At 40.5% G+C, this 27,771-nt stretch overlaps 1 protein-coding gene across 4 annotated transcripts in view; it reads left to right on the forward strand.

Annotated features, from left to right (window-relative positions):
- LOC111579122 (plexin-A1) overlaps positions 1-27,771 on the forward strand; it is a 323,692-nt gene that overhangs the window by 163,330 nt on the left and 132,591 nt on the right. For all 4 annotated transcript variants that reach the window (XM_035955446.2, XM_035955448.2, XM_035955447.2 and 1 more), the window contains exons 5-9: positions 7,574-7,674; positions 10,246-10,369; positions 10,613-10,766; positions 14,150-14,249; positions 23,524-23,638. In XM_035955446.2, the coding sequence (XP_035811339.2) occupies positions 7,574-7,674; positions 10,246-10,369; positions 10,613-10,766; positions 14,150-14,249; positions 23,524-23,638 (594 nt within the window). The remainder of the gene's footprint in view (positions 1-7,573; positions 7,675-10,245; positions 10,370-10,612; positions 10,767-14,149; positions 14,250-23,523; positions 23,639-27,771) is intronic.

A 27,771-nucleotide genomic window follows, 5' to 3' on the forward strand; every position in this document is an offset into this window, starting at 1 on the left:
GTTACATCTTTTGTGCATTTAAGTTTGTATGCGCCAATTCAAGTACATATTTTTGGAGCCACCTGTCATGAATCATATATGTATCTTCAGTTGAGAAGACAGTTTTATATTAACAGCATGGTTTGTGAATGCTGCTTTCAAGAATTGGAAGATTGATATCCCACTTGAAGCTTATTCTTGCTTGATGTCTACAGATAATAACAAATGCTTAGCTTAGTATAAACACTGGAAACAGGTAAAATGGTCTATCTACCAGCTCCATCTATCTATCCATTTCCCTTATCCGGCATCCGGTCATAGCAGCAGTTAGCTAAGCAGGGAATGTCAGACACCCCTCTCCCCAGCAACAACTTTCTCATAATCAGATCCTTGAACCACCTCAACTGACTCATTTCAACAAGAAGGAGCAGCAGCTCTACTTCAAGCTCCTTCTGGGTGCCTGAGCTTCTCATCCTGTCTCTAAGGCTGAGTCCTGGCACCTGATGGGAGAAATTCATTTCTTGCTCATGACCATAGGTGAGGATTGGAACATAGACTGACTGATAAATTGAGGACTTTACCTTCTGGCTCACCTACTTCTTCACTGCTGCACCCCCTACTGTCTATCTTTCACTCAATTTTCCCATCACTCGTGAACAAAATTCTGAGATGCTTCAACTCCTTTACTTGGGGTAGCACCTCACCCCCAACACACAACAAGTAATCCAGTGGTTTCTGGCAGAGAATCGTGGCCTCAAACTTGAAGGTGCAGACTCTCATCCCAGCCGCTTCACACTTGGATGCGAATTTCACCAGTGCAAGCCGAAGGTCATGGTCTGATGAAGCCAGCAGAACCACATCATCTGCAAAAGGCAGAAACAAAAATCTGAAGTTCCCAAATCGGAGCAGAAGTAACACAGATAGAAAAACATGACCAAAAGAAACATGTTAAAGAGAGCTAATGCACAATTTTTGCTAATCTCAGTAAATGTTAGGGTTTTTTTTATCAGCACCTTTGGACATAAACCTGCTAAAGTTTCCCCTTGTATTCTTACTGTTGTGGTATCAGTAATACACTACTAATTAGAGGGCTCAGGAAGGCAAGAATGTATTTTTCGAGATAAAGAATAAAGATGAAGAGATCTTCTTTTTGCAAGGCTCTGTAGTTCTCTCGTCTCTCTGTCTGTTTCCTCCCAAGGTTGTGTCTGTCAGGGGCTACTTGTGAGCTATGGCCTCATTTGCTGTGTTTTTTGGTGTGTCCAGCCAAATTCAAGACAGATGAGGGCATAGCAGAAATCCAGAGATGTAGAGGGAGTAAGAAAAAGGAACTGGATAGACAAATAAGTGAATATAAGAAAATTTACCAAGAACAATGCTTTTGAAAGGAAAAAAAAAATGTTTGTGTTTGTAGAACCAGCTGGTATTTTGGTGCCATGTAATGATTTCCCTTATAGATCCTGAATTACCTGTGTTTGTGTTTTCTTTGCATATATCGACAACCATACTTCAGACTTGAAGGTTGTATCGCCGGGAATCTGCGGAAGTTCAGTGTCAAGTGTTTGAAGCAGATCAGATCAACAGGCATTGTCTTGCAGATCTTTTTGGGTTCCTTAGGCTGATCTTTGGCTGCTTTTGGGCGGAGTTCCTATAGCTAGGCAACATCATCAAAAGCACATATACAGTGTCACATGATGAGGCCATACGGTGGGCACAGTCCTCCCTAATGGTCAGAGCTGTTTAGGCAGCACAGCGTGAACCGACGGAGTATTTTGTGCGGTTGCTCATCACTGATTATGATTTGTTTACCGTGCAACATTCTTTGTTCCGTGTGTGTATGTACCTGCATGCTGTGTGCATGTTGCTGTAATTGGAATTTACAGCAACATGCACACAGCATGTTGCTGTAATTGGAATTTACAGCTTGCTTTTAAAGTATTTTATTTTGCTGGTGAAATACTCGGCCTCAGTGCGTATATGTTGCCGCAAATTGCATATCTGCGTACACTGGTAACATGTGTGCATCTGTACAGCGGTCTTAGAATCCGGATTGCTGGCAGAATGCGCCATCCATCAGCCTATTGTGTGGTGATAGCACCTTATATTCTCCCCCTTATTATACAGATGGGGCAATTACAGCTAGGCCTATAGTAGCAGCTAGCTGGGACCGAAAGGGCCCCATATGTGGAATGAAACATCAGTCGCAATTACATTTGTGTGTCTTTCTCATTCATCCTTCTCTGCATTCCTCATTGCCTCCCCCCTCCTTCCACCCCCGTCACCCTCCTCCTTCCTCTCATCAGCCACTAGGCAAATTAAGAGCCTCTCTATCATGACCCAAATGAGAGAGGTTCATTTGTAGCTGTTATTTATTTGTAATAAACTCCCCCCATCATCGCCCCTGCTCTCCCTCTCTCCACCACTCTGAAAACATGAATCCTGCTGGGTGTTTTTTTTTTTTTTTTCATCCACAAACACTGTCCATTATCAGCTGAAGACTAAAATGAATGGCTAGAATGGACATTTTCCCTCTGTGATCTCATTCTTTCTGTCTTCCTCTGCCTCTTCTCCTAATTCTCCCGTCCTTTTTGCCCCCGCCTCCCTCTGCTGTCCACAGATGGATGTGTTTCCCTCTGCAGCAGCAAATAGGCCAGGGATGAAAATGCCATATTTAATATAAATAGGTGGTTCTCACTTACTTACTGTCTCTCTCTCAAACACACACACACACACACACACACACACACACACGCTCCCTAGCCACCTCAGTAAGACAAAGAGTCTTTGGCTGAGCATGTCCCGTTTCCCATCCCATTATCTGTTTTCTAAAACTCAATAATTGAACTGTTCCATTGGAATACATCATCTGGCCCACTATCACAAAACCCCATTGAATAAACTTCTCTCCCTGACTATTGTGCTTGAGCGTGACATGTTTTTTTTTTTTCCTCCTCCCTATATCGGATAGGCTGTATTACTAGCGTGATATTTGTCCAGGCGCAAGTAATGACTGCAATTTGCTGCTATTTGGTGTCCTGTAAGAGGTCTGTGCCCGGTAATGGTAGCATTATAATAGTTATCAGACAAAGGTTACTATTACCATGCTATGAATCTGCCATAAGCTATTGTGTCCAACTGTACATTAGCGACACAGAAGAAGGATATGTACTGTCTGAGGATGAAATGCATAGATTTCCAGCATCTGGTTGAGTGATGTGCTGTTTGTATGAAAGCGCTCTTGGGTGTGACTTTAAATAGCATCATATAAGGAACAATGTTGGTATACAATATCACAGCCACAAAAGGAAGAAGCCAGATGGCCCTATATAGTATAGACACTAGCCACTTTATTAGATTTATTTAACTCTTCATTAAGGCAAATATCTAATCAGTCAATCACATGGAGGGTTAGGAGCGGGGGGGTGGGGGTTATCTCAGAATGGTTTCTTGAACATGACCGTGACTTAGCTGTCAAATGGCCTCCACAGTCACCAGATCCCAGTCCAATAGAACACCTTTGTAATGTGGTGGAATGGGAGATTCAAATCATGTCGCTGCTGCCCACAGATCTGCAGCAACTATTAACACAATATCAGTATTTTATGTTTTCATTTTCACAGTCTTTGACAATACCTTTGTGTCGCGACACGCCTAATCTGGTTATTTACAAGACTCTTCTGCCATTCTAGTAGCTCTACGTGCAGCTGTACTTAGGCATAGTAGTGCTTTGAGCCAAGTGCTAGCGTATGGATTCTAACATGCTCACAATAACAATGCTATCAGGCTTGTATTTTGCATATATAATGTTTACCACACTACACTTTGCAAATGGATCCTATTCACAATATTGATGGCTGCCTAGCCCACACTTCCCCTGTAAAAGTCTTGGTGTCATAATGGACCGTACATGTTCTTTTAGCCCCAATAACATTTCACCTACTGCCTATTTTCACCTTTGCAAAATATCTCGACTTTGTCCTTCCATCTGCCAGCATGGCACTGAATTTCTTTTTATTCACGCCCGTATCACTTCTCACATCAATTATTCCACCACCATTGTCTTTCATATCTACAATAAACTCCTCCATAGGTGTCAAATTAATCAAAAGTATTATTTCCAACTGATAACTAAACCCCAATCTGATACCATTTTCTGAGATAATACACACTTTCAAGTAGATTAGTTGTAGTACCTCCTACTACAGTGGCACCACGACTTCTGTAGCGCTTCATGACCTCTGACCAGTGAACATCAGTGATTTCAAGCCAGGGTCAGTGAAGATTGAATTCCTATATCCCGTTGGCATATGTAACAATTTCCTTTACAGCCCATATCATGTATCTGTGGCTTAAAATAGGAATATCAGCAGAGGAGAAATGTCCACTGTACTCACTTTGTAATACAAATGAATCAATTATTGAACATTCAGAATCCTAGCAGGTTAAGATTTGCTAATTAGCACTAAATAGAAAGTATAGCTGAGGCTGATCAGAAAGTAGCAGAATATTCCTTATGTCAAATAATAAAACTGTTTCCATTTTATCAGGTTGTTATAAGTAGCTCTTTCTCTATAGCTGTCGTTTTTTCTTTTTTCACCCCTGACACAAAATGAGTAAAAAAAAAAAAAAAAAAAAAAATCTTTGAATAAATGTTGAGTTTTGGTGCAGGATCAAACTTTTTTCACACAACAGCCACACAGCTGAAGCAGGTCCTACCTGAGTGCTCTGCAGCTGTTTGTTAGAGGCTACCTCATGCAATGCGAGTCATGAGTCATGTGACTGGAGCAGGGATTTGTGCAGTTGAAGATGTTCTATACAGAGTGACCGAGAGAGTGATGAAAAAGCTTTGAATAAATTCAAAAAGGCATGATGTTCGGTCCAACGCTAATGCTGTCATTTGGTGGCAAATAACAAGACAGCGGACATGTTTGAAGTATATACTGACATTAAAAAAACCAACATATATGCATTTGAGCCTGATCAATCATGCAGTAGGTGTCAAACATAAGACATGAAAAGAGGATGATTTAATGTTTGAAGTTTGATAAGTCGAAAAAAAAACGATGCAATGATGGTAGAGTTTCCTCTTTGAAGGTTTCTACACTGCTGCGCCTGCAGCTGCCATTAGAATTCACCCTCACCACCTTCCAGCTCACCTGGTGTGCCTCCTGCCTCTGCAGTGTTATTGATGTCGTACTTCACCTAACTGAGGCAGCGGGAGGTGTGTGTGTGTGTGTGTGTGTGTGTGTGTGCGTGTGCGTGTCCTCATGCGTGTGAACGTGTCTTGGGTGGTCAGTGATGTATTTAAGAATTTAACAACTGCCCCAGAAAACTTGTCTCAAACTCTCAATTTGGTCCAAATCATAACTTTCTCACTGGTGTGTGTGCTTGTGTATGTGTTTGCCTGAGGCAGTTTCCTGTCTGCCAATCCACCTGTCACGGACTAACAGCATCCAGCAAGTTGAGATAAAACATGTGGATGCTGATACACCGGAGATTTTGGATTTTTGAGAGAACAGATTAAACCTGAGAACGCACAGGCATGATTAAAGCATTTCAGAAGGTTCTCTTAGGGGATAATTACTTGACTTTAGAGTATTTTACAACCTGGGTGAAATTCAAGGTAACTTGTGCTTCCTGATAATCTTGCAAACAGACAGCAGATGGTGAATATGGTGGTGTAGGCAGTAGCATGTCTGTTTAATGATATCTGCAAAGGCAACTATCTGTGGACTTTTTAACGATAATTTCTGTCTGTCTCACTGTCTCCTTTAATGTTCAGACACCTCTTCATTTGCAGTTTTAGAGACAGGGAAATTTGGACAATTTTCTTTGATGTCCTTTTTTATATGCAGGTTCCCTGGTTTTGCCAAAGAGAACATTAACGTTTCATCTTGCCTCAGTCATGCAGACACACAGACGGCAGCTGGTAGAGATTTAGCAGACAAAAAGGAGTAATCCTTGATGTTTATCTTAATGGTGTTAAGTACAATAGCATATTCTTTGCAAGGAGCTCACAGGCATTAAGCAAAGTTACTCCTCTTATGCCCGGATGGGGGCTCATGTAGAAATCTGTCAGCCATATGTACGATTAGTTGTAACAAAACCGTAAATGAAAGTTTTTTTTTTCTTATTGCTCACGTTTCATTTCAGTGGTACAACTGCTTTGTTTTGAAGAGTTGAAGTTCTTCCTGGCTGAGAGGTTATATATACAGCACATTCTTATTTACGTCCAGTAAAAGCTGAGGACTGTTGGGACATGTTGTGTATGGATGTGTTGCTGTGAAATCAGTGCCTAACAGCTGGACAAGATAGTACTGTTTAAAATATCTTAAAGGTTTATGCTAACAATGTTTGTAACATCCATCCATTAATTTGAGGAACTGCTTAAGAACTGACACAGTAGAGGCTTAGTTTTTGTCCTCCAAAAATGCTAGATGGAACACTTCACATATTACAGTTTGAACTTTTCTTTGTGCTCTCTCTGCAAATTCTTCCAAACCTAGCAGCAACTTTGAGGCTGAAACATGGTCAACACAGAACTGCCAAAAACTGCAGTTCCTCAAACGGCCACTTGAGACTGCTATCAAGAGCGAGTCAGTACCTCTAGACCCCCATGGTATAGTGCCCAACTTTACATCAGACATAGACATGTTTATAGCCGGGTACAGTATGCTGTTTTGGTCTCTACACCTAATTTTACCACTTGTTAAAACTGTACAGGAGGTGAATTAATATTTAACTCATCTGTTTAAATTGTATTAAAGTTTAAAGATATGTATCATTTTAATGATGCAGTCAATATTTCAAACACCATGCATCCTAAGCAGTAATGCTTTCACTCAAATCCAAACATGTCAATCTCATTGTGCTACTAGAAGACTACTAGATGACCACCAAAATCAGTGGGCTGCATCTTCATCAATCCATCCATTAGTAGCTTAACTATTTTAGATGACTGCACCGAACAAACACTGTAGTAGAACAATGTTGCTGACGTGCCAAAAATGGATACTGTCTAAGCTGAACTCAAAGTAACTCCTGTGTCATCACGGGCTGTAGAGGTGGAGCTGTGGACTGCAATCTGTGGAGTGCTATCAGATCTTTCAGTTTTAAGTCAGTTACAACAATTCTTCAACATCCAACAAGGTCAAAATGAACAATGTATACAAGCACACAAGTTGTTTGCACAGGTAAGTGTTGTCAGACCCACTGGTGGACTGTGGGCTGTACGCAGCATACAACAGAGATGAGTTTGTCAGAGCATATGTGTTTAGATGTTTGTAAAGCTCTACTTTCACCCTTTAGCTAGCCTTGTATGCAGCAGTATGGAGTTTCAAGCAGCACTTTCAGAGCTGTTTATCTCTGATAGTTACAGTGGACTTGTTCCTTTAATCTCATGTTCCAGACGCAGGACACCTCTGATAGATCCTGTTTACACCAGGCCTATATGGTATTAGCTATTTGAATGTGATGGAAACAGGGTTTATGTGCAACATTAACCAGGTGTGTGTGTGTGTGTGTGTGTGTGTGTGTGTGTGTGTGTGTGTGTGTGTGTGTGTGTGTGTGTGTGTGTGTGTGTGTTTGTGTTTTCCAGGTAACCCGTGTACCGGTGGAGAGCTGTGAGCAGTACACTTCTTGTGGCGCCTGTCTGGGGTCAGGAGACCCTCACTGCGGCTGGTGTGTGCTGCACAATGTGTAAGTGCATATACTATTGACTATGTTGTATGTATGCAGTGTTCAGTGGTTCCATTAAGTGGGTGCTCTGCACTTAATGACAGACTGTCAGCGCAACTGTAAACATTCTATCTTTCCTTTTGTTAGTACTGTTTCTGTTCATGGTAACTATATTATGTGGACATCTAGATCTGTTTGCCAGCACAACAAATGCCATGTTATGTCAATGCTGTGCTAATAAAGTACATTTATTCCTTATATCTTTTTTGAACGACAATATATAAGAACAGTCCAGCTCAGAAGCTCTCCCTGAATCAGTTATTGACTAATATGGTTAATATTGAACCCCAGGCAATTTCTGGGCAGTTCCTGTTTGTGTCACATTTTTACTCACTGTAGATTCTGCACCTCTTTGGGAACAGCACAGTCATGGCTAGAAGCAGGGAGATACCAACAGCGTTTTGTGTGCAACTTAACAACATTATCATGACATCAGTTATTAAAACAATAAGAAATAAATAAATAAATAAATTTAAGTGGAATTTCATTGATTATTGATTTTACAAAAATTTTACAAAATCTTGGATTGAAATGTGCTACCAACACTGGAAACAAGAACAGTAACTACATATTTTGCTACTTATATTTCTTAATTTGTCCCCATACTTATCTTTTACCTGGTCTGTGTAAATACAACCTGCAGTTTAGTTGAAACGTTCCAGAATATCTATCTATCTATCTATCTATCTATCTATCTATCTATCTATCTATCTATCTATCTATCTATCTATCTATCTATCTATCTATCTATCTATCTATCTATCTATCTATCTATCTATCTATCTATCTATCTATCTATCTATCTATCTATCTATCTATCTATCTATCTATCTATCTATATTTTTGATGACAGTAAAATAAATACATGATCAATTCAGAGACCATTGGGATGTTGAAAATCTGAATTTTCTCTTTGTTTTACCAGTTACTTGCTCTGACAAATTGTGTTTCGTTAAACCTGAGGGTTGGTGTAATTATTCATAGTTATAAGATTCATGAGTCACTGCCTCACTGCTTATCCTCTTGAAACACTGGCCACCTGTACTGAGGCTCCACCCTGTGACTTGCTGATCATGCACACTGCCTGTATGCTCAGATGTAACTGTTTTGTACTGTTTTGTGTCTGATGGCAAAAGTTTTTGTAGCTCTTGCAAATGCAGCTCTTTGAAGAGTCTCTGAGAGCCGAGGGATTGGCAGAAAATTTCAAAACTTGCTTGCTTTCTCACCTCTGCACAGCTGGCCAGTTGCTGCACGAAGTGGCCATGCTTCGTGCATTGATGGAAAAATTGTTGGACAATTCCAACATCAGAACGGTGGAGGTGGAGGTGGAGGGGGGTGCTCGTGCTGTTCAGCAGTTTAAAAAGCTTGAGGCAAACTGACCCCTTCGCAGTCCAATCAGCATCAATTTCCAATTCATTTTCTGAGGATCAAAGTGGTGCTGAGGAAGTTGGCCTTTTCTCTAAAGTAGCCACGTTCTATAAAAACTGGTTCTAATTCAGTCAAAAACATTCGAGTTAAGGAACTGACCATTTGTAGCTAATTATATCATTAAAATTAGTGGAAAAGATTCTGTTCTGTGATGGAGTTCTCAAAGAACCCTAAAAGCAACGAGGGCTCTGCTGGGAGATCTACTTCTCCTTTACCAATATGTGCAGTAATTAGATTTTAGGCCTTAATTTAAGTCAATAATACCAAATGTTCTGCATATAAGGAAAAAGTTGGTGTGACGAAAGCTATGGCACCAAATGGGATTGACAAGAAGTCCTTGTCACAGTAATAGTGGGAAGTGTTAGGTCATAAAGGCCACCATGTACAGCGGTGCTAATATGATTGGAAATTTTCTAGTCAGCTGGTAGCCAAACAGTTGATGAATGAGCCACTGATTGTGGAGCATGAGTGAGCACCTGCTGCTATTCAGCTAATGCAAGTGCAGCGTCAGTGCTCTGCCTAAACTAATGCCATGCTCTATTTGTTTTTACACTCTGCTGTATTGGACTTTATGTTGGCCTGTTATGCTATACTGTGATTTTTTTAATTTTTTTTTTTATGAGCCATAATAATGGGTAGCATTTAGGGTCATTTATCAGCACTCTTAAATTTTGGTAAACCATATGCTAACTTAGATGATTGCAAACCCTGGTTACATATATTACTACTGTCTGCATGTGTGTGCCCACTTATAAACAGAGCTTTAGCTAAAATATCCTTGGGTTGTTGAACAATTACTACATATCAGTACTTTAGTGATGTCTGTAGTCCTGGAACCTGCATGTATAAAACTTTGTGATTAAGGGGGGTAACCAAACCAAACCTACAGTTTACACATCACACATTTTTAATCTCCGTTTAAACACTTGTGTGTAATTTTTTTGTATATGTACTCTCAACTGATCTTACCTGGTAAAATAAAGAATTTAAAAAAAAAAAAAAACATCATACCAAACAAGGACAACCAGTAGATAGGAGCACAACACAGCAATTCAGAATTTGATGCTGAATGGAATGTGACCATAGTATATTCTTCTTTTCTAGCTGTTCCAGGAAGGATCGCTGTGAGCGAGCAGAGGAGCCTCAGCGTTTCACCACCAGAGTGGAACAATGTGTCCGTCTGTCCGTCCAGCCGAACACTGTCTCAGTCACCATGTCAGAAGTGCAGGTACAGGGTGGTGTCATATCTCTGTGAATCTGTCTAGATGTGTGCTTTGTGTGTATGTGAAATGAGATTAAACAAAGCCTGTTTTTTGTGTCCTCACTTGCAATCATTTAGAGTACGATCTGAAAAGTGATTGTTGAGCCTCATATCTAAAAAGCATTTTCTGCTGCAGGGCATCGCTAATGAAGTCTGCCGATTTAAATTACTGTTGTACCTCATCTCTCTGCTTTCCTTTCTACCTCCTAGTTGGTACTTCAGACGCAAAATGTGCCCAGTCTGTCCGCTGGAGTGAACTGCTCCTTCGAGGACTATGTAGAGACAGAAGGACGCATCTACAGTGGCCGAATCTTCTGCCTGTCTCCCTCTACAAAAGAGATTGCCCCCATCACACGAGACCAAGGTAAGAAGGATATGGAATTACATAACCATGTAGTTAAGGTTACTTTCTCATTGAGCTTCTTGAAAGAAAAATGAAACCCCAAGGCATTTTTAAGACAACCATAATGCATCCATTATTTACACCGCTTAATCCTCACTGGGGTCATGAGGGAGCTGGAGTCTATCCCAGTTGACATAGGGTGAAGGCAGGGGACACCCTGGACAGGTGTCCAGTCTATCACATCTACACATAGAGACAGTCACACTCACATTCAGACCTACGGACAATTTAGAGTCACCAATTAACCAGCAGCATGTTTTTGGACTGTGGGGGGAAGCGAGAGAACCCGGAAAAAACCCACACATGCACAGGAAGAACATGGAAACTCCATGCAGAAAGATCCCAGGCCCAGACTGGGATGCGAACCAGGGATCTTCTAGCTGCAAGGCGAAAGTGCTATCCACCAAGCTACTGTGCAGCCCATACCCTTAATTAAGTACACAAATAAAAACAACTAAGTACATGACTATAATCATGGTCTATGTGGAAAAATATAAAAAAAATAACCAACAGTTTTAAAAATAACTAAAGACTGCACTTTAATTTTGTGTCATTTTGTTTCAGTGTCACTTTTATGCCAGTGGTGACATCAACAGTCACTGCACCTCCCCTTTTAGCCAATCATATGCTTCCTTTTTTAAAGCTAGCAAATTTCAGAGCTGCTACTGTAAACTTAAACAGTTAACTTCTATTAGCAACAGCAGTGCTATAATCTCTCTGAATAAAGCAGTTAGACATTACTTCAGATTATTAACAGTAAACGGACATAACTCTAATCCATACCTAACCTGCTGATCGGCTGTGTTACAGTAGAAGTTAGATAGTGGGTTAAGAACTCCTAACTAATTGACTAGATCTGTTTGCAGGTATTGCTAGCTCAAGGCAGGGGTCATGTGATTGGTTGAAAAGTTAGAAGTCAGTGATCTGGGGTTGAATTGAGCTGGAGTCCACCAGAGCTAAACTCTGTCTGCTTCAGTATCACAGCATCACCAATTGATGTTAATAACTTTTGAAATTGGTTCCAGACACTGTGTTGTGCTGAACAATCAAATTTCACCTTCTTATTCTTTGATTTCCAGTCCCAGGCAATGTATTCTGAAATCAAAGAGCAGTAGAATCCATACTGTCTCCACATTAAGACGGTTGCTGAGTGCTGTTCATGCATGTGGCACAGCAGGAGACATCATTCCTTATTTCAGTCTTCTGATATGTCATTGTAAGCATATTCAGGCTTATTAACCAAATGTTTTCCTGCACAGCACACAGCTAAGCTGCTGCTCATATTCACTGTTTGTACTAGGTCAAGCTCAGAATGAATGCAGCACCATCATTGCTGTCAATGCTTTTTTTATTTTCCGCAAATATTCTTTTTCATTGATTTTTTTTTTTCAGGATTACCAAATACATTATGACACCGAGGTTTGGTTTTACTGCTTAAACACAATAGTATTTGCAGCAGTGGTATTGCTGTATCCACTGAACTAATCTAATCACCCAGGTAAATAAAAATAAGTCAGTCCAATAATGAAAACACAGTGTATTATACTCAGCCTGTAATTTACTGTAGATAGTAACTATACAGTAGCTGTGGCATTGTATTCTTCTTCTGTGGTACTTTGCAGTGCTTTGGATGAACTTTCTTCTTCAGATTCATCTGCAATGTTTATCTATCCAAAAGGTACAAAAAATATACAGACAAATTAAAACAAAACTATGGATAAGCTTTGGCTTCTCCCAAGTCGAGTCTGACTTTTTAGATAGATTTCATTTTAGACACCTGACTTTGAATACAATGGAGGTGAATGGATTTTAGTATGTGAACACAGCTTTTCAGAAACAGAGTCTTTGTTAAAATGGGAAATCTATATCTTTCGAGCACAGTGTGTACAGTTTAATGAGACCTACTTTCTACTGAAGAAGTAGTTTCTGCTGTCTGCGGTCTTGATTTATGAGCCTCGACCTCACTGGACAACTACTCCTCACAAATCCCAGTTTAACTCTGACAAGAAAAGCAACAGAGCAACTTATACCTCTGACTTATAATTACTAATTATACCAGTTTTATTTATATATATATATAGACTCAGAAAACACAGTGCTCCGCCAAGGTTGTTCATTCCTTGATGTTGCGCTGAGCACAGGCATGCGTTATACATGTGTACGTTATTTATGGATACCAAATTACGTGACCTAAATATGTAGCGGTCGGCGGGAATTGATGGGAGTTGAAAACACACACACAATTTAATCAATTGTTCCTTGTATCATTACAATTACTCTGCGTTCCTTGGCAGAGTAATTGTTTTCATACAATATTAGCAGAGGTAATTATGTAGTTTGTAAATAGTTCTTTAATAATTTAGTAGTGAACAAGCTACACATATCTCTTCATGTAGCTGTTGGAATAAATTAGTGCTGCCACTAACTGGATATAACTTTTTTAGATTCACCATGCGTGTGGATGGGCTGCACAGTGGCTCCGTGGTTAGCACTGTTGCCTCGAAGCTAAAAGATCCCCGGTTCGCGTTGGGCCTGGGACTTTTCTAGAGTTTGCATGTGCATGCGTGGGTTTTCTCTTGGTTCCCCAGCTTCTTCCCACAGTCCAAAAATATGCTCCGGTAAATTGGTGATTCTAAATTGTCCATAGGTGTGAATGTGAGTGTTACTGTCTCTATGTGTAGCCCTATGATAGACTTGTGACCTGTCCAGGTGTCCCCTGCCGTCACCCGAAGTCAGTCCCCCACGACCGTAATGAAGATTAACTGGAGTATAGATAATGGATGGATGGATGTGGTTGTTTTCGAAGAACGAAAAGCTTTATGGACACATGTTTTGACAGATTAATCCATTTTTCAGAAACTCAGTTTTGGGTTGTTTTATTTGAGAAATAGAAATGGTCTGCTTCATTCAGCTGCTTGAAACATGAGACATTTTTTTTCTCTTTAACTGCACCCATTTCTTTGCAATTATCAAAATTATTAGAATTATCAGACTCACAAACTTACTTGTCAAAACCAATGAATGTACACAGACAGCTAAATAGTTTCTTTCACAAAGTAACTTCTCTAACAGTTCGTATTGATTGTGCTCGAGGCTCTGCTTATTTTCCAGCAGAACCACTGAGGCTCTAAAATGCCAGCTATACAGTAAAAGACAAATAACACAAGTACAATGAGCCTGCTAACATTTCAGAATACATTGCCTGGGACTGGACATGATCTTGGGGTCATGAAACTTTTTCCAAACACGAGATGCAAGTGATGATGTTAGTTGTATACTATGGGCATATAGGGAAAATACAGGGGAAACAACAGATAAGATATAATGTGTATGTTTTCCTGTAGGTGACCAACGTGTTATAAAGTTGTATCTGAAGTCAAAGGAGACGGGGAAGAAGTTTGCCAGTGTGGACTTTGTCTTCTACAACTGCAGCGTCCACCAGTCGTAAGTTCAATTTGTTGCTAAGTATTAAGCAAGAGAGAGAGAAAGTGTTATTATATATGGCACTGTTTCCAAGATAGATGACATTAACGCTGTTTCAAATACACAATGATATTACACACCCGGCAAGATGCATATTGGTAGAATGCGATAATCAATAAAAGGCTGACGGTACTTCTTTACCAAAAGCAATAGTGCTAAAATGTTGGCCAGCAAATAACTCATTTCATGGGGAATGGAGACCTCTGCTAATTCACTATTCAATGTATTCAAGCTTTTTACAAATCAATTAGTTAATTAAATCTCAAAGCAATGAAGAGACTACTGGTGAGTGAAATAATAAATCGATTCCTAACCATGCAAGACATCGAAGAGCAGCCAAGCTTGGGAGGGTAAAACGCTTCAGTCATGTTCCTTGGAAAGGAATTATCCCTAATTTAAGTATAGGAGTCCTGATTGGCTTTTCAACACTGGTTCAAAGGCTTTTTTTAACGTTTTGTTTCTGTGCATGGCTACATCTATTCTTAAGAATGAAGAGAAGAAAGAGAGAATAGTACCCGGTATTCATATAGGAAACACTGTTTTAATTTGTAAAAGAGCAATTCATTCAAGTTGTTATGAATGGTGCTTAACATCTACAGAATTACTTCAGTTGATGAAATAATGGTTGATGGGGTAGAACAGTTAATTGTTTAGCCACACTGTATTTCAAATTGCAAGAGCTGAGATTTTTAATTATAGTAGCTGCACTATGATATAAAAGTATAAAAGCTGTTTTCGTTGTCAGTGTCAGTTATAAGGACAACTCTCAGCCCTAGCTAATTAGTGTTGCTTCTGTGAATTAGCCAAACTCCAAACTGAATCTCTTTCTTTGCTATCGACTGTGCAATGTCAACTCTCTACATGCTGGTCCCAAGACATAAATCCTTGATCAAAGATGTTCAATTTGTTTCTTTGTTTGCAAGAAACACTGCTTTTTATTATTTGGTGTTTAAAAGTATGAAGTGAAGTTCATACTTTGACGGGCAGCAGATGGTTGTCACAATCTCAGTTTTTAAGGCCAGGCACTGAAGAGCCGAGAGGTGTGCTACGAAACAAGTTCAACACACTCAGGATTTGTTTTTTCAAATCTGATTTAAATCCCAAACTCTGAACAGAGTAGGTTAACTGTGCAACATCAATTTTCATAGTGGTAACCATAGAGGTTAAAAGAAAGCCGCCTTCAAGACACTGAAAACTCTGAGTTTACGCTCAACATACTCCGCTAACCCATTGGTCTTACTTCATAGTACAGTCCTCTTATGGACACACACACACACGCACACAGACTTACAGATTTCCTCTAGAATATTGTCCATCACATCATACATTAGCCTTTGATGATGTTACCTTGCGAGTGGTGTTCTGTCCACATGCAGCCAAAGGCCAGGCTGAGGACCAGTATAAGCCACAACAACGGCCGCTGTTCATCCGATCTGCTTCAAACTTAACTCTGCATTTCCTTGGGTCCCCAGTGACGCCCCAACCAAGTTTGAAGTGCATCAGATGTTCAATTGTTGAGATATGCAAAGAACAGACACACACACACACAGATTGTTCTTGATAGCCTGAAGTATTATTTATCATGTTATTGTATCATATAGTTATTTGGAAACTTTGAAAATGAGTTTTAGTTATAATATTGCCCCCAAGAAACAGCAAAAACAAAGAAAAAAACTATCATTTTCAGAAATTAAGTCTGTTTTTTTTTCCTTCCTCTTCATACCTCTTCATTTAAACTTACACAAAGAGAGGGGAGGGAGATTAGAGAGTGTCAGAGCAGCCATGAGATCAGCTGATAATGAATGAAGAATGTGTTCCTAATTGTCCTGCCTTGTTAAATAAAGGTTAAATGAAAATAAATAAAATGTCATTCGCTAAATGACTCTTGGCTGCTCCCCTGAAGTCGCTGATTGGGATTCACTGCCCAGAGTTTCACACACTCACTCTCTCACTCGAGTCTCTTCCACCTGGCACACACTCCCATTTAGGTATCTGCACTTTGTGTCGATTCGCCCGAAACGACGATGCATCTGTGGTACACTTAAAGTGGATTTGTATTTCCCCTGCCAAAAATAGATTGATGACTGCATTGCTTCTTCTCCTAATGTTTACACCATTCAAATATCATTAAAAAAGAATCAGGGCATCTTGAAAACACTTTTCACCAGTAAATATGTGCACGGAATTGACTTTTCTTTACTCTCTGTCCGGCCTATGGATTTGACATTGTATATTTCATATGAAGATGAGGACAGTAGACCAATAAGAGATTTTTAAAAATCTAAGAAGCATAATTTAGATTCTGGCTGCTCTGTTCAAAATGAAAGCTGCAAACTAGCAGTTATGACAGCAGCCTTTAATTCCTGAGTCACCACCATTACAAGCAGCCAGTAATAAGTGTAAAGTGCACTTGTCCTGCCACCATCCTTCCCTCACTCCCTCTAGCCCCATGGCCCTCTTTTCATTTCCTGTCTTCCCACCTTCCTCTTGTCTGCCTATTACTTTCTGCTTTCCCATTCCTCACTTTACCCGTCTCTCTGTCCCCTGGCCCCAACCCCTCTTAGCCCTCTCCCCCGCCTCTCTTTCCTTGCTACTCTCTCGTTCATCAAGCCCATTTATTGCTTGCGCTCTGCTCTTGGCCCTGCATATATCTGCATAGTAATAGGCCGTTAATTAGCTCTAGCCGGGGTGCGTGTGTGGAGATGGTCATAATGGAGTGGGCTTGGAGAGAGAGCTCACCTGGGCCACTTCTCGGGGCCTGCAGGCCTGGTTCAATGGCTTTGATTCATTTTTGTGAATGTGACCGTGTGAGCTCTCTGTTCTCACTGGAAAAAGAGCTCTGTAGTGTCATCGTGCATATTTGTGTGCATCCAGGACATGTTTGCTCGTTTGTGTGTGGGTGTGCGTTTCCGCTGCGTACCCCTGATTAGCTAGCCCACCTAGTCCTCCTCTCTTTGCTGCATAAACAGGCATGCTGCTGTTTAAGCCTTTGATGTTGGCTTTGCTTGCCCCCTCAGGGCTCTGCAGGACTGTAAAACTACAGCGCAGTTATTACCGCGGCAGCTGTAACATAAACCCACACATTACACACCACTCCTCCTCCGCCGGTCACCTTTCACCTCGAAATCTTTGACCCTGACGGCGGGAAGCCGGGCGCGGGAGTCACGACGTTCAGCGCCCGATAATGGAGTTGCCCTCGTGGGTGTGGTGAGCGGGAGAAAGCATAGCACAGGCTTGCGACAGCAGACGTACAGTATCGGCACAGATGCGCGAGCAGAGCGGCCTGCAGGCGAGCGCCCAGGCAGCCTGGTGTGCAGCTTCACACAGCCGTCGCGCAGCACGCTCGAAGGTGGATGCGGCAGCACCAGCCGCACACACACTCATGCAAACACACAAACAGGTGCGTGCACAGTCAGAAGGAGCACGCCGAGACAGAAGGCACAGACTTGGCACAGCTGATTACGCTGCGAGCTATTTACATACGCTGTTACAATATTAGAAATTTGCATTAAAAAAGAGGTTTGGAATAGTTTAATTGAGCACGCGGGAGGAGGAATAATACATCTTTAAAGAGAGGAAGAGAAACAAACGGGAGGGAGAGTGCTGGAGGGGGGACTGAAACTCACATTCCCTGAGAGCTGGAGAGGGAAAAGACAACTGAGAAGGAGGTATGAAGAGGGAAAGAGAGATATAAAGCAGAGTGTTAGCCAACGAGACAGAGATTGTGCCCATTGTGTCAGGAATAATGCGTCCCACACAGCTAAAAGGTTAGCGCCCCAGCCTCAGGCCACCGCGACCATTACAATATGAAAGGGCTGAAATCTATGCAGAGAAAAGAACCACTCAAGGGAGGGGACCGGCCCACTCTGCAGCCCCCGGGAAGGGCTCTTATTTCCAGGCAGACCGTTCACTGTCACCCCCTTCTTGATCTACAGGCAACTCTTGGACTCATCTATTGGGAGGCACTTTCTGTGATTACTAGTTGATTCTTAGTTTTTTATTTATTTTGTGGCAATAGTTGTTTGTCCAATTTTTACTGAATATGACCTGGTTTAATTAAACTGAGGATTGAGACTCATAGACTTACTGCTTTTGGACATGACCGAGACAAGATGCAATAATATCTTCTAATGAGTCTCAGTCCCCTGTTGAGAATCTAAACATCTCATCTGGCTCCTGTGCCATATAGCTTAATGATGTATGCATGGTTTTATTGCTGCTCACTTTGGAGCTTTATTGGACAAAACACAATGAGGTCTATTTATAGATCACATAGCGCAGCCAGTCTTATCTGGGTTCTAAGCACTATGCACATGACAGACTAGCAGATATCTGGGAGATATGATGTCAGACCAATCTGGGGTTTTAATCAGAATCACATCGTGCCTGTGGCTGGTTCAAATAGTGATTAGGCCATTAAAGCTTTAAGCTTTGTACCGCAAAATGGGTTAGTGGCCTGTTTCATTTGTGTTGGCATATGCCGACACATTTTGGTGAGCAGCAGATAAAAGACCGGCCTCCCAATTAGGGAAGAATTGCAGCTTTGTTGGTGACTTTATCTGCATTGACCACAATTGAATGAACATATGATTGTTCACTTCTTTCATATGCGTTTGTGCGGGGCAGTTGCTCGCATATCAACAGCTTTGTTCCATCGATCGAGCCATGCTAGAACAAAAGCTCGGAGAAGATGAAAAGGCATTTGACCCGGCTCTGTTGCAGGGCCTTGTTAAATAGCAGGGGATTTTATTGACTATATTGCAGCAGTGCAGCCACTTACCCAAGTCAGTTGTCCAGGCATTGACAGCTCTACTGTAGGACAAGTCTCCACTGCCCAGGTGACCCAGAGGAACGCTTGATGTTAACATGGGTGTCAGGTTGTGCGCATAAGTGTGCCTCAGCCTGTCAGTGTGTGTTACCGCCGTCATGAGCGTGCATACACAAGCCTGTGGATGGGCATGCACACATCCCTGCAACAAGAAATCAATAAACCCTGGGGTTAATAGTGAGGAGGAACTGGCTCACCAGCTCTACTAACAAACATCAGACTGTTAGCATAACCTCAGCCCACCCTTCTCCCCATGGAAATCCACCGGCATTGATTAGAAACCTCACGCTGCACTTCAGTCCAGGCTCACCAGCTTTTCTCTGGCTATATGAAGCCTCCGCCATCACTCTGTAACTCCAGTACAGGCGATTTAGGCGTTAACCCTCGAAAATCTGAGTAAACCAAGGACAGAGGGACAAAGACAGTGCAAGGATTAGACTGAAATCCAATTTAAAGTCGGTCTTCCCAGCAGCAGGGTGGCATTGTGAGCTGAGCAACTGTCCTTCAGTTTGGAGGACCCGGTTTTAAACCCCCTTGGTGCCTCATTACTGTGGTGTTTTGGCTCTGGACTTGTCAGAGATCGCTTGTCAGTCAAACAGTGAAGGTGGTATTGTGATGTAGCTTGTCCTTTGACTTTACCGGGTAAGCTAGAATTTTTCTAGATAAGAGTTCTTTGTGAGACTTCTTTCTTCTTTCTTTCTCAATTTTTTTTTTCTTTTCCAAGGAAAGATCTACCTGACAGGGCCTGATGACAAAAGAAGAGTTTCCATGTGCTGGATATAGATTGAATCTCAGTACTGTAGCTTGCATTTGTTTGTTAAGGGAATGTGAAATGTGCATCATGACACTGGATTGTAATGTGTTCAACACAGCTACATTTTACTGCAGTGCACAATGCACAGCTTTCACATTTCACAGACTATGGCTTCTGCAGTGTCATAAAAAGACTCAGCTCTTACATTGCCTCAAAATTCTTAAACACTCAGCAAAAACGAAGCAACATTTGCGTTTATTTGTAGTTGTGTTTTTTTGGCCACCTCATGAATTTCAGTCCATATTCACTCTTCTTTTAGCTACATTGTGGCTCCATCAGTTCCTATAGAAAATTATCAGGCTCTTTAGCTGACTTTGTCTACTATTAATTGCTGTATGGGTTCATTTTAAAACTTTTTTGTAAAGCAAGACATATGTCTGCTGCTGCTAGTGGTTTAAATGCGAGCGTACAACTCAATTATAAGTTAAATGTGCCACAAAACCAAAACAGGAAGCTAAAACAGGCTTTAAAACTGTATTCAACATGGAGGTCCCTTCATATTTTAGTCAAGGCAGGCAGTGATAAGTGGATGATGGATAAATAAACCCAGTGACCTCCTTGGGTGGATGTAAGTTGGAGAGCAGCGGCTGTGGGTGAGGCCTGATTGAGTGTAGTGATGGCATCTTGGAGAGGGGACTGACCTAACATGTAATTATGCTTGCTTTTCTGAAACCACTTAGGTGACATTTAGTTCACAAGTGGTGTAAAGACTACAAGGCTAAAAGTATTTTTTTTAATTACAGGAGAATATCAGGTTTTATTTTGTTTTTTGAGTTATTAAACACATGCTTATGTCAGTCTCTGCTAGCGTTTTTCTTTTCTTTTTTTCTCATTGAGCTTGTTTTTGACATTTTGAAAGTCAGTTTGCAGCTTAAATCTAAGTGATTTTCGAGCCAACACTCTGACGAGTATGTGACAATAGAGATTATAAGTGGAGACTTTCTCTTTCCTCCTGTGGGTGTGAGATGACAGACAGAAAGCAGAGTGTAATTTACCACAGCTCTGAGAAAAGCATGATCAGGCAGAGACTTTAAACAAAATGTTTTCTTCTATTTTCTTTATTATTTAACTTCTCACCTTGATAAAATTATATATATATATATGTGTGTGTGTGTGTGTGTGTGTGTGTGTGTGTGCGCACTAACATTCAATTTTTTTCAATGAAGATAACATTATATGAATCAGAAATACAGTCTAGACATTGTTAATGTGGTAAATCACTATTCTAGCTGGATACAGCTGATTTTTAATGGAATATCTCCATAGGAGTACAGAGGAACATTTCCAGCAACCATCATTCCTGTATTCTAATGCTACATTGTGTTAGCTAATGGTGTTGAAAGACTAATTGATGATTATAAAACCCTTGTGTAATTATGTTAGCACATGAATAAAAGTGTGAGTTTTCATGGAAAACATGAAATTGTCTCAATGACCCCAAACTTTTGAACGGTAACGTACACATATAAAATGTACTCTTTATCCATTTTTATTGTTATTACTATTATTATTATTATTGTTATTTTTGTGGTTTACAATATTCCCTTCTGGTAGCCAAGATGGCCTTGTTTTTTTTTCTGGTAATCCATGTTTGAATGCGTATATATTCATTTTGCTTCCTCAACTCTGAAGGAATAAAAAAAAACAAATGTTATATAAAAACAGGCTTATCTTGGTCTGCCAGCTTAGTTCACTGTAAGCCTCCAAGCATGGAGAATAAGAAGGGAGGAGTGGATCGCCAAGGATTCTTTGCTGCTCTCTCTCTGCTGTTTTCAACATCCGCCTTGGCCTCGCTGACAGCTGGAATAAAGTCTTAATGCACGAGGCCGCGGTTACACTTGTCATTCCAACGTGATTGCTGGTGATTTGAGCATGAACATTTTTGATGTTGTGCGACTGTTTTGATGCATGCTGTCAGTCGGTCTGTCAGTGTCTGATACGTGTCCCCATTTTGAAGGTGTTCTGTTGATCTGTTTCCACTCTTCCTGTATTTCACTTGGCAACTGTTCTTCCTGAGCATGTTGTGTATATGTGCAACAATGAAGGATAATCTGTGTCCAATACATGTTGTGTGGTGCAGCTATATGTGGCATCAGGGGAGTGGATTTAGTCATTTTTATAAGATATACACTGACTTCTTGGATTAATAAGAACAAAATTGCACCTGTATTTGTGCTAAGACAGAAAAAGAGAAGAGTATTTCTTCTATTTACCTTCTCAACTCCAAGCAGTTTCTCTGTGTGTTTTGCTGCTGTTGCATTTTTATTCATGGTGGGTTCATTTTTCACAGCAAAATAAAGTCCTGCAACCCCCATTAAAATGACATAACTATTGCTAGAAGTAGAGCTTACAGATCTCTTTTGTGCCCTACAGTCTATTTTTTCAATAAGACTCATACAGTAGTGATTATATTTATTTGTACACTTTTCAGGAAACAGTAAAACCATGGTCATCTCTGTCGTTCTGTCTGTCATCAATCTCTCTTTCCATTGCAGCGGACCATCATAAATGTTGGACTACAACTAATAGTTATTTCCATTGTTGATTAATGTATTGATTTTTTAAATTTTAGTCAATCGGTTTACAAAATGTCAGAAAATGGTGAAAAAACTTTCCCACAGTTCGGCGTTCTCAAATATGTCATTTAGTTTGCAACAAATTTACAAAGCTAGTATCAAAGAATTTCTTTTTTTTGCTTCTTAAAATGTTGATAATTCCATAAATATTTGGCCTTTCATGTAATAGTTGAGTACTAATTGGTGAATTGTTGCAGCTCGATTGTGGAGTTAGCATTATGTCTGGCCAACTATGAACTATAAATCAAAGGATAAAATACAGTGACGAAGTGCTGATAACCACTGTGGGTAAAAATGGAATTAGCAAGTCAGACTTGATCAAACTGATCTTGAAGGAAGTTGAAGCAGCAGGACCCTAGTGAAGATTCTTGGACTTAACCCTTAGAAGCAGGAGTTATTGGATCCTACACTCTTCCATAAGTGGGTCAAAAGTGACCTGTATAATAATCAATGTGTTTTTATGTCTTTTGTTTTTGTCATTTTGGTTAAGAATAATCATTTGTATTATGGTTTATATTGCATTTTTGTCCACACAAGATTGATTTCATGTTTGAAATGTGTTTATTTTTCATTTTATAACAGATTCAGAACATTTTGATAACTGAAAAAGAAGAATATTACACAGAACAGCAGTAGAAAATTATTAACATCCATTTTGTTGACATTATTCCACTCCTTTCCTCCAGCTGTTGCTACTTTCCGTCCCTCAAAGTTTGTGCACTTCATCACCTCTTGTATGATATTATCAGTGATAAAGAGCTTGGGGTAGTAATACGACTATTACAATTTCTTTAAAAGTATAAAAGGTAACTTAAAAATTGAAATGGAATGCTATCAAAAACATGTTTTTAAGGAATTCCTGGAATATGAAATGACAAGAGCTTTTCATTACAAAGATATTGCAAGAACACAATCTCACTTATGCATCTACGGGTGAAAAGTAACTCTTGATGTTTCTATTTTAGCTTTAAAATGTATCCTCTTATTCTCTTTGCCTCTTTTCATCACTGCCTCCAGATGCCTGTCCTGTGTTAACGGAAAATTCCCCTGTCACTGGTGCAAATATCGCCACATGTGCACGCAGGATGCCAGTGACTGCTCGTTCCAGGAGGGACGAGTCAACACCTCAGAGGTAAGGGTTTGACACGCACACACACACACACACACACACACACACACACACACGCACACACACGCACACACGCACACACACAATCACAAACAATACATACAAAAGCACGCAGACATTGATGACCACATGTAGTCAAGCATGTCACAAAGAAAGCTTCAGAAGCACATACAAAGCAACACATGAATACATTTATGAGTATGAACGCACACACATGAGTATGTATAGTAGCTTGATAATGCCAAAGGTGCAGCTGGGACCTGTACACCATCTGAGAGTGTGTATGTGAGTATATGAATGAGTGCTGCTGTGAGTGGCCCAGAAGCAGCTGTTTTACTCTAAGCAGCGCTGGATTTATTCACTTATAAACAAGTCAGGGTGAATGAGTATGCAAATGGAGGCGCGCACTGCCGTCCCAAATGTTATATTTGCATGAAAACCCTCATCCATCCATGAGCTGACTCGCTTTCACAGTCCCTCTGTCTTTGTTGAACTCTCTAGTTCTCACTCTCTCTCACACAAACGCAGAATTTCACGCTGACAAACACACAAAAAAAAATGCTCAAGTGTCTTCGGAAAGTTGCACTTAACAACCCAACCACCTTGCCTTTTAACTTTGTCTCTGTTTCAGTTTAAAGTTTCGTGTTTGCACACAGATATTATCTCCGCTCATTCCTTCTTTGTCACCTTTGCTTTCGTCGTCCGTCTTTGCTGCTTTCTTTCTGTAGAATAAGTTATTGTGTTCCAAGGATGCAAACACACAGCCGTTCATTCTCCCCTCTCAGCTTTCTCTCATTTATTCATTCTTTGTGTTCCAGAAAAACAGCTGTTGAAAGGATATAATCAGAGAGGGAACTTGGTGTATGCAGTGAGGGTGGGCATGAAGCATGTGTATGTTTGGGTGTGTGCATAGACGTGTTTATATGTGTTTGTGTCTGTGTGTGTGTGTTTATACTGTATCTGCATGGATGCGTTATTGTCTATGTTATTTCATGTGTGCATGTCCACTCTTTTTACCTTGAAAGATGTCAGTAAAATGTACCGATGCGGTGTATGTATTTGAATTATTATTGTACGAATGAGGCTACAATTTTCAGCCTTTTGTGTGTGTGTGTGTGTGTGTGTGTGTGTGGGTGAGGGTGGAGAGGGAGAAAGGGGGATAACACTTGACTCCACACACCCCGTCATCACATGTTACGCCCTCCTGTAAACACACCAGGCTGACATCCAACCTCATCTTGTTTGGAGAGCCACACCAAGTCATCTGGGTTTTTTGTGTTTTTTTTTTTTTTTGTCCCCCCCTCCTCCTTCTGATGTACTCTGTCTTTGTGGTGCAGCCGTTTCCATGGATACAAAGACACTTTGAATGTCAGGAGAGGTTTGTTGAATTGTGATAGACACACAAACACAAACTCGCGCCATCCTTACACGGATTGCTGTTATTACCGCGGCAGACAGTGAAGAGACAGCTTTGGGCTTTTGTGATGGATGCATGTGCTTTGATGTATCCTTATGTTCTCTCTCCGTCATTGAATAGGTAGCATTTTGAAGCGGTGCATATGCTCAACTTGGGCCAACAGCAGCAGTTTTGTCGTCGCACATTTATCTCTTCTAGCCTTGATTTTGTTCCAATTTGCCAGTTCGGAGCCCCTGCTGAAAGCAATATTGCCCATCACCGCTGCCTGAAAAAGTTTCCCCCTGTGTCATTAGCAGTCAGTTGCCAAAGTGATTGAATTCACACTACACTGGTTATCTTCCCAAAGGCATTTGTCATATTTCTTGAGGCAGACTTCACTTCTACCTGATCAAATTCATAGCATATGTGAATCTGCGGTGTAGGTAAATCACAAAAACACACCTTTTCATCCACGTGTGTAAACAGTTATCTGCTAATGTGTAATTTTTAGCCCTCTTAAAGTAAGTGTAATTCTCTCCTGTCACTTCCTGGATTTGTAAATATATATAAATCAGCTTTGTTGTGACAGCAGATAAACAGACAGGCACATTAGGGGCGACCAGGCAGAAAATTGCCAGAGTCGGAGAAACACTTGAGAAGGCCATCAACAGAAATGCATAACATACACAAACAATGAGAGAAACAAACACCAGTACAAACAAACACAGAGACAAACAAATTTGCTCTGCTCCAATGAATCCCAGCATTGGGCTGGTAGAGCCGACTGGGCCGATTCTGGGCCCGGGGGTTGCTTCAAATGACTTCATTTAGATTCAAGGAAATAGGAAAAATAAGACAGTAATAAAAACCAACGAATAAGTAATAGAAAAACAGGTTTGTTTGCATTTATTTCCCTGTCTACAAGCTTGCCTGCTTACTCATTTATTGATTGCAATTCGCCTGCTTGTTAATTAAGTCATTCATTCATTTTGCATGTGGTTGCTTTTCACTCAGGATATTTCACGTCCCACAAATGAATTAATGTGCTACGTGATTGACAGCAGAGACAGAAAATAGCTACCAAATAACATCCCCTGATGGGAGCTTTGACAGGGAGTGACTTATTTTCCTTTTGTGTGTGTGTATTAAATGCTCCACGCTACAACAGTTTCATCCTTAGTCATGACCTGAGGTGCTGGTTATTGATGACACCACAGTATTGTCTTCATGTTGTTGAATAATACGGGATATATCAGAAACGTGTGTGGCAGCAAACTGTGAAAAACGAATTGGAAATGGTATAAAACTCCATTTCAAAAGTAGTTATGAATACAAATAAGTCCACAAGTATACAAGGAGAGGTATCATAGCAATGTAAAGCTAAGACTACCAGGATATGCACGCTCTCCTATCATGTTGGAATCAAAGGGATAAAATGATTGTTGCCGAGATCATTTCCTAGAGTTGTAAAGCCTTCCTCTTTGGATTATTAACCGCTTTGCAGGGTGTTGCTGTCTGATAAGCCATGGATCTTTACACTGGTCTTCCAGGATCACAATCGTTCAATCCGTTCTCATTCCCAGGGTGTCAAGTACTGCTGTTGTGATGTCATCTAACAGATACACATGGGGTGTTCTTTGGCATTGGGAGCACCTTTGTCAATATTCAATGCTGATAGATGTTTATAAGTATTTCTGGTTTACAGACTTCTACCTGGAGACTGAGGTTTGTGTCTCATGTGCAACCGACACACTGAAAAGTTTTGGAGAAGGTTGGATCATGCAATAAAGCAGCCCTGATTTATTATTTTTTTTTCTGCAAATTATCAATTTTAATGAGTGCTTGCTCCCTGCAACTGCTAAAACAGTTCACCCTTACCATTTTGAGTGGATGTCATTGCTTCATTTTGCTCCTAGCTCTGTCCAAGACAGAGTTTTAAAGAAATACAAACATATCAGAACTTTTTATTCCTCCTATAGCAGAATGGTGATGAGGTGTAGCCGGACCATTTTACACAGTGCTGTGTCAGTGCTAGAGAATGGTCTGGCTTCATTTTCAGATTGAACAATGACACCAAAGGGCACTCAGAGTCTTCAAATGTGACACTCAGAGATAATGACAAAGCAGCAGTATGTGATGAGTTGGGTGTGAGACCAGGCTCAATCATCTCACAGGTACCTGATTAAAAAAAAAAAAAAATTACAGGAATTAATTGTAAATAATTAATTGAATTGGTGAATAAACATATACATAAACTTAAACAACAAACATGTTTATGTGTCATTTATATTTATCTGCATTTTTCATCTGTCTACTACATTCACAAATTACTGCAAACTCAAAGTGCAATTATAACGATTATATTCAACATTTTAAGACTTTTTGTAAACTCAAGCACTTTCAGTGTCTTGAAAAGTGATTATTATTACTATTATTGGTGGCTACACCATTTGCCGGTACCAGGACTGTCGTAATTAACGTTAGCTCTGGTGTCGCAGCAACACGTTTTGTGTTGAGGTGATACCGTCGGCTTGAAATGCTGTGGTGATAAGACAACTCTTTGTTGCACAATTTGCACACAATCACGCTTTTATTCAAGCTGCCATTGGGAAGATTTCTAAGAGAGAACGTTCCGCTCAACAAGCTCAATGCCATCTCGTCTTCATCACTATTCACCAAACTTTCTTGTGCGCTGACATCACTCAGTGCGTCCTATGTGTCTCCTTTGCATCTGGCAAAC

The sequence above is a fragment of the Amphiprion ocellaris genome, chromosome 8, assembly GCF_022539595.1.
Source record: "Amphiprion ocellaris isolate individual 3 ecotype Okinawa chromosome 8, ASM2253959v1, whole genome shotgun sequence".
Taxonomy (NCBI): Eukaryota; Metazoa; Chordata; class Actinopteri; family Pomacentridae; genus Amphiprion; species Amphiprion ocellaris.